This window comes from Protopterus annectens, chromosome 3.part0 (assembly GCF_019279795.1).
Source record: "Protopterus annectens isolate FY-2018-M chromosome 3.part0, PAN1.0, whole genome shotgun sequence".
NCBI classification, from domain to species: domain Eukaryota; kingdom Metazoa; phylum Chordata; order Ceratodontiformes; family Protopteridae; genus Protopterus; species Protopterus annectens.
Window position 1 is genome coordinate 104,690,815 of NC_056731.1, and position 7,337 is coordinate 104,698,151.

At 35.6% G+C, this 7,337-nt stretch overlaps 1 protein-coding gene across 1 annotated transcript in view; it reads right to left on the reverse strand.

The window, feature by feature from the left end:
* Nucleotides 1-291: 291 nt before the first annotated feature.
* LOC122797247 (interleukin-6-like) overlaps nt 292-7,337 on the reverse strand; it is a 22,378-nt gene continuing 15,332 nt past the window's right edge. The window contains exon 4 of the mRNA XM_044066095.1: nt 292-832. Within this exon, the coding sequence (XP_043922030.1) occupies nt 659-832 (174 nt within the window). The 3' untranslated portion in view covers nt 292-658. The remainder of the gene's footprint in view (nt 833-7,337) is intronic.

Sequence of the window (7,337 nt, forward strand, 5' to 3'; positions counted from 1 at the left end):
TCAAAGAAAGGAATAATTAATTTCACTTTATCTTACACACAACATTTAAGACAGAATATGGAGTAGAGGGCCTAAATTACTTGAGTGTTAAAATATGTCAACAGAAGCATAATGAAATTAAAACCTTGCAAGAGCAAAAATGACAGACGTGTTTTACAATACTGTTTAGTAACCAAACAAGCAGTGCTGCAATAAATAAGACAATAAGACACTTCCCATGAAAATATAAATTATAAAACTATAAACTATAATTTAATAGGATAATATTTTAATAAATATCTACACCATTAAATATATTTAACTTGTTCTGCATCAGGCAATACACTTCTGTTTCTATTAAAAACATGAAGTACCATAATTCACTTCCCATGAAATTATAAAAATATAAATTAACATGACAATAATCCAATAAATAACTACATAATTAAAATACATTAAACATTTTCTGCAACAGGCAAAAAATGGATACAAATGCAAGGTACCATAATTTAAGATTTTATAAATAGTCAAAAAATATCATTCTGAACAGAATAAATATTAATGTTTTTTCTGCAATGTGCAGTACTTATGATTCTCTAGGAGTCTATAACGCTGTAGAAAGTTTTACTAAGATTCTTGAACTAAAACGTTCTTACTCTTCAGACTGGTACATGTCAGTTTAACTATTCTGAACATGGCGAACAGCTCTAATAGTTTTCTCCATGAAGTTGGCAAAATCTGTAAGTATAAATCTGATAGTCAGTTTTCTTGTCCATTCCTGATCAGAAGGCAGGGATTCAAGAACCGTTTGTTGATTCTTGTCCATTTCCTTCACATTGGAAGTATTGTTTAGCTGCAAAATAGGAATATTACAAAAAAGTAATTAGATGCAGGTATACATTTAGCAATACTGATAAGTATTCTTATCCTCTACATGCTAACTAAGATCAAGGCAGGCAACATTTTGGGTATTAACAATGGCTGGTGTATAGATAACAGATTCTGAATTGTTATGATGTTTAAGTGATGCATAAAACATCTTGAAGTTTAATAGGTGATGAAATTTTTGTTAGAATATTTGCAGATGTTAAATGAAAGGTTTCAGATTTATGATTTTCACTGATTTAACTTGCAGTAATGATTAATAAATAAAATACTACAGTACAGAATATATCGCAGACATTTTAGACTAGAGATCCCCGAATTTGGAGATCTGTGAAGAAGATTCTAAACAGTATGGGTCGTGAGGAACACCACTGGTCATCTCTATGTTTACTGGAGATGCACCTGCCTTATCAGGAGACATTTCAAAGGTTGCCCCTGAAGAAAACAGAACATAACTTGAAGGATCCAGAAAATGCTCCAAATATATCTATATATATATATATATATATATATATATATATATATATATATATATATATATATATACACACACACACACACATATATATATATATATATATATATATATATCTTTGTTTTATCACAAGTAACTATTCTAGAACCATGCGAGTTACAAATATTGATTTATAAAAACTTCTCCCAATGTACATTTGTTTAAACTGTAACAAAATATAGGTTAATCATATGCAAGCAAAAATAGAACCATGCGAGTTACAAATATTGATTTATAAAAACTTCTCCCAATGTACATTTGTTTAAACTGTAACAAAATATAGGTTAATCATATGCAAGCAAAAAGCACAGAGTAGATTTTATATATATATATATATATATATATATATATATATATATATATATATATTTATATATTTTTATTTTTTTATTTTTCATATAAAAAACATAAAGGTGTAAATAGTGCAAATTGAAAGTTTCACTTATCACTAAAGAATACAGGGTGTAAATAATATGTCCTACATGCACTGCCTCAAAGCCCTGTTCCTGTACTTGGTCTCCTACATTCTACTAAGGGGCAATTTATGCCTAATCTACAAGGTATTCACCGATCCAGTCCTGATTGAGCTGTAACACATTTGCAAAACAACCAGCACTGGAATTACCCAACTTAAGGATCTAAACCTTGTCTGTGACATGAACAAAATATGTTGAAAGAACATGTATGCATCTCAGAGAATATTCCTTCTCTGGAACAGACTCCCCATTTATGTGAAACAGAGCTCTTCCCCAAGCCTATCCAAAAGCAGTTTGGACCAGTGGATGGCAAATTGCAAATTCACCCTTGGCTTGTTGCCTGTGTCCATTAGAGACGAGGACAGTTTGTAGACGCTCCAAGGCACAGACATATACCAAAGCCATTCTTGCCATTGGGCCTGACAATTAGAAAAATTGGGGCATGGGTGGCTAGGTTTAAAAAGGCTCCAAGGCCATTAGCCTACTAACCTCTTATGATCCTAAGCAGTGTTGCAGTTTGAATATAGTGCAATATACAGTAAATGCTCATTTCAGCTAAATTTAGTCAGGACACTAAAAAGTAAATAAAAGTTTGTCATCATCAGTGTTATCTGATATAGTAGCAGCAACTCTAAATACATGTGGGTATCACAGTTACACAACCAATTCAAATAATACACAAAAGTCAGTGTGCTGACACCTGACAAAGTAAAAACTTTAGGGGTCTATGTTCAGTCACTGAATGGAACTTCCATCGATCGGCTGAACATTAATCAAACTTCATTCAGCAAATGTTCATTTCATCGACACAGAAAATAACTAGTTGGCCATCACTTCCCAGTCTGCCCTTTTCCCCACTGTAGTGTGGTCTTGGAGTTGGTATAAACAGTTAAGGGGATGTGGGGGATGAAGGCTCCAACCTGGGTGGGTTTGAAATACCAAGGAGGAGCACACAGGGAAGTGGTGGTCACCTACTTATTTTCCCCAGCGATGAAATGAATGTTCGCTGAATGAACATTTGATGGATAGGGTTCGATGTTCAGCTGTTCGATGGAAGTTCTGTTCAATAGCTGAACACAGACCCAAACTTTACAGAGGCAAGACTAAATCTGTATGCCTCTGCTGCTAATTTTTCTAATAAAAATCTGCCTTAAATTGCTTTCTGAAACAAAATGAATTTGATATTAAATGATAAGCTAGTATTAACATATTAGCTGGTAGGATATCAGTTTAAATGCAAGAAAAGAAACTGTTACTGTATCTCATGCTTGATTAATATAAAATAATCAATGAGAATTCATACTATAGGGTGAAAGAATATTTAAGATAACTCGTGTTGCAAAGACATATCTAAAGAATATCACTTGCTGTTTGGCAAAAATATTTTTAGCAGTTTGGAATTTTACATGAATTAATTTAGATATTTTTTTAATATCTAAATAAATATTAGAAACCTTAGTAGGACTCTGAAAATCCATAATAAACTACTGGTAAAGTTCAAAAACTGGGTAGTGCAAAACCTGTAGCAGAATAGTCTAAATCTGATTTTGCACTGGCACATCCATCAGCTATTTACACACACACACACACACACACACACACACACACACACACACACTCACACACACACACACACACACACAAATATATATAGGATCTATATTACCATATCGAATGGTAATAATGCCGAATGCTCATATGAGCGAAAATGCACGAGAATGAACTTGTGTTTTTGGGGTCGCAGTACAGTGTGGATCGGAATATTTGTCCTTTCCTCACTGTTGTGAGAGAGACCTCGGAGTTGGAATATATATTTAGCGGGGGGAGGGGTGGCGGGCACAGCCCCCCACAATAGCAATTTTGTTCTTGTGCATTTTCGCTCATATGAGCGTTCGGTATTATTACCATTCAGCAACACTGAAGGAACTGCAAGAATTTCTGTCAAGCACTGATTGTGTACTACATGTGACAACAATCTCCCGTATTCTCCATATGTCTTGGCTATGGGGTAGTGTTGCAAGACGGAAGCCTTTTCTTACATAGAAAAACATCTAGGCCCAGCTAAAATTTGCAAAACAAAACATCAGGTCTCCCAAAAGCATGTGGGAAAATGTGTCGTGGTCTAATGAGACCAGGGTTGAAGTTTTGGCCACAATTCCAAAAGGTATGTTTGGAGCAAAAACAACACTTCACATCACCAAAAGAACACTATCCCCATGGTAAGGCATGGTGGTGGCAGTATCATGCTTTGAGGCTACTTTTCTCCAGCTGGAACTAGGGCTTTGGTCAAGGTGGAGGGAATTATGAACAGTTCCAAATACCAGTCACTTTTGGCCCAAAACCTTCAGGCATCTGCTAGAAAGCTGAAGATGAAAATGAAGAGGAATTTCACCTTTCATCAGGACAATGACCCCAAGAATACATCCAAATCAACAAAAGAATGGGTTCACCTGAAGAAAAATTAAAGTTTGGAATGGCCTAGCCAGACCCCAGACCTAAATCCAATAGAAAATCTGTGGGGTGACCTGAAGAGGGCTGTGTACAAGAGATGCCCTTGCAATATGACAGATTTGGAGCGCTTTTGCAAGAAAGAGTGGGCAAATATTGCCAAGTCAGATCTGCTATGCTGATAGACTCCTACCCAAGAAGACTGAATGATGTAATTATATCAAAAGGTGCTTCAACATAGTATTAGTTTAAGGGTGTGCACACTTATGCAACCAGCTTATTGTACGTTTTTTATTTTTTACATTTTTCCCCTAACAGATTTGTTTGTTTTTCAATTGAACTGTACAGGTTATAGGTCACATTAAAGGTGGGAAAAGTTTTGAAATGATTTATTGTGGCCTCATTTTTTTATATCACAAAAACCTGTAACAGGGGTGTGTACACTTTTTATATCCACTGTATATTTATATGTATGCATACATACACACACACATGATATATATAAAATAATCAAATCCCCAGGCTCAAAAGAAAATGGGTCAAGTCTATTTTAAGGAGAAATGACGCACCATCTAGTGCATCGGAGTATTCATCCAGTTTATCCAATTCTGACACGGAACCAGAAACGAGTGAAGTGCAGGATCTTCCATCACCAGCCTCAAAAAGATATAAAGCCCCTTTAGAAGGGCAGGCCACAAACATCGTGGACGAGGCCGTAAGGAAGATATTACAGGACAATTTGTTACAACAGTAGACTCGGATTTAAATACTGAGTTTAATGACATTAATAACTTGGTTATTAATTTAACAAATTATTTGTTTTCTTCCAGTGAGTTGAATAAAAGGCCTTGGATTTGTTCCTTCTTTCTTTGTGTCATAGTATAATGTTATAAAAATGATGTCAAAAGTTTTTGTAGACAACTAAACTTAATATTTTTTTGAACAAAAGGAACATGTTTCTACTGAGGTTCAAACACGTGGTTTTCAATTTAAAAAAATCACAATTTGTGCCCCCATATCACAGCACCATAAAAATTTTTGAACAATTAGTGTTGAAAGATCTGCACTTAAAAATCAATCTAAGGTTTTTTACCCGGGCTTCCAAAATTTGACAGCAATGGAGAAAGAAGCATTGACAGGGCTTATGAATAACCCTGATATAATTAATTGTGGGTGCAGATAAAGGAGGGGCTGTGGTTATTTGGGAAAAAAAATCACAATATATGGCAGAAGCATATAGACAATTGCTTGATGCAGAATATTATCTAGCTTTGAGTAGTGACCCTACCCTTGAATATAAAAATAAGATAGATGTGTAGATGTGTTTCTAAGTGAGGCTTATGAAACACAAGTTATTACCATGCAACTTAAAACACAACTTCAGGTAGATTATCCGCGTTCACAATATTTTTACATGGTGCCTAAAATCCATAAGAGATTGATTAATCCCCCAGGTCGACCTATAGTGGCTGGAAGAGGTTCTTTGATAGAACCTCTTTCTGAATATTTAAAATATAAATTAAAAAGACTGTTGGTCCAAATTACAGCCAGGATCCGTGATACTCAACAATTTATATCTTTAATTGAAAATTTAGAAATTTCGGCTGATGAATATTTGGGTACGCTTGACGTACAATCTTTGTTCATAGGTTCATAGCTTAGTACCTAACTGCCCTTGCAAGCCATTTTAAGCCTAGCCAATTATCCCTTGTGAGATTTAAACCCTGCACCTTGTGTTTGTAAGGCAAACACCTTAGCCATTAAGCCACCCTCCCAACCCCATACTCTTTGTATACTAGTATACCACATACCGGAGGGATCATGGCTGTGGATTTTTGGATGCAACAATCTGGATTGTACAGCACACAAGAGAAACAGTTTTTGATCCAGTTGCTAAAGCTGGTATTGGAACATAATGCTTTCACTTTCAATAATCAATAGTATTTACAGGTCAAAGGGACAGCGATGGGGGCTACTTTTGCCCCGACTCATGCAGACTTTTTTATGGGGTATTTGGAAGCCCAATACATATGTTATACCCATTGATTTTAAACCACAACTAGTAATGTGGCGGAGATACTTGGATGATTGTTGGGTAGTGTGGGGGGGGGGGCAGACATATGACTAGCATAGATTTGTGCAATATCTTAATCAGAATCCATATGGGATCAAATTTATAGGTGATATTAGTCAAGAAATAGTAGAATTTTTAGATGTAAAAGTAGGTAAGTCGGTTGATGGAACTTTGTTTACAGACTTGCACAGAAAACCATTTTCTAAAAATGGTTTCTTGTATGCCGGCAGTCCCCCCCCCCCCCACACACACACACACACACACACACACACACACACACACACACACACACACACACTATCCAAAACATACCTGGATCTCAATTTCAAAGATTTAGGAAGATATGTTCCAAAACTAGTATGCATGAGACAGGCTTTGGATTTGCAAAACAGGTTTATTAGTAGAGGTTATAAAAAGCGCCATGTTATGCAAGCATATAGGAAAGCTAGTGAAATGGATAGATTGAGACTATTGGTAGATCAGGAACAAAGGGTGGATAGTCAATATACAAGGTTTATTACTACATATGGTAGTAACACATTTAATGTGAAGAATATATTGGCTAAACACTGGCACATTCTACACTCGGATGTATTTCTTTTACCAATTATGTTGATCAAGAGTGTCATTTTGGATACAGAAAGGGTAAGAGTATAGGACAGCATTTTTCTTCCTTCATAAAAGGTATAACACATAAACCTACCCACACTAGTTCTGTGGGCTGCACATTCTGTGGAACATGCAAGTATTGCAAAGTTATGGCCAAAAGTAAATCATTTACCTCTGTCAACACCAAAAAGGTGTTTAAACCTACCCACACTAGTTCTGTGGGCTGCACATTCTGTGGAACATGCAAGTATTGCAAAGTTATGGCCAAAAGTAAATCATTTACCTCTGTCAACACCAAAAAGGTGTTTGACATAAGATATCTTATTACAATGTCAGAGATCTAGAAGTGCTT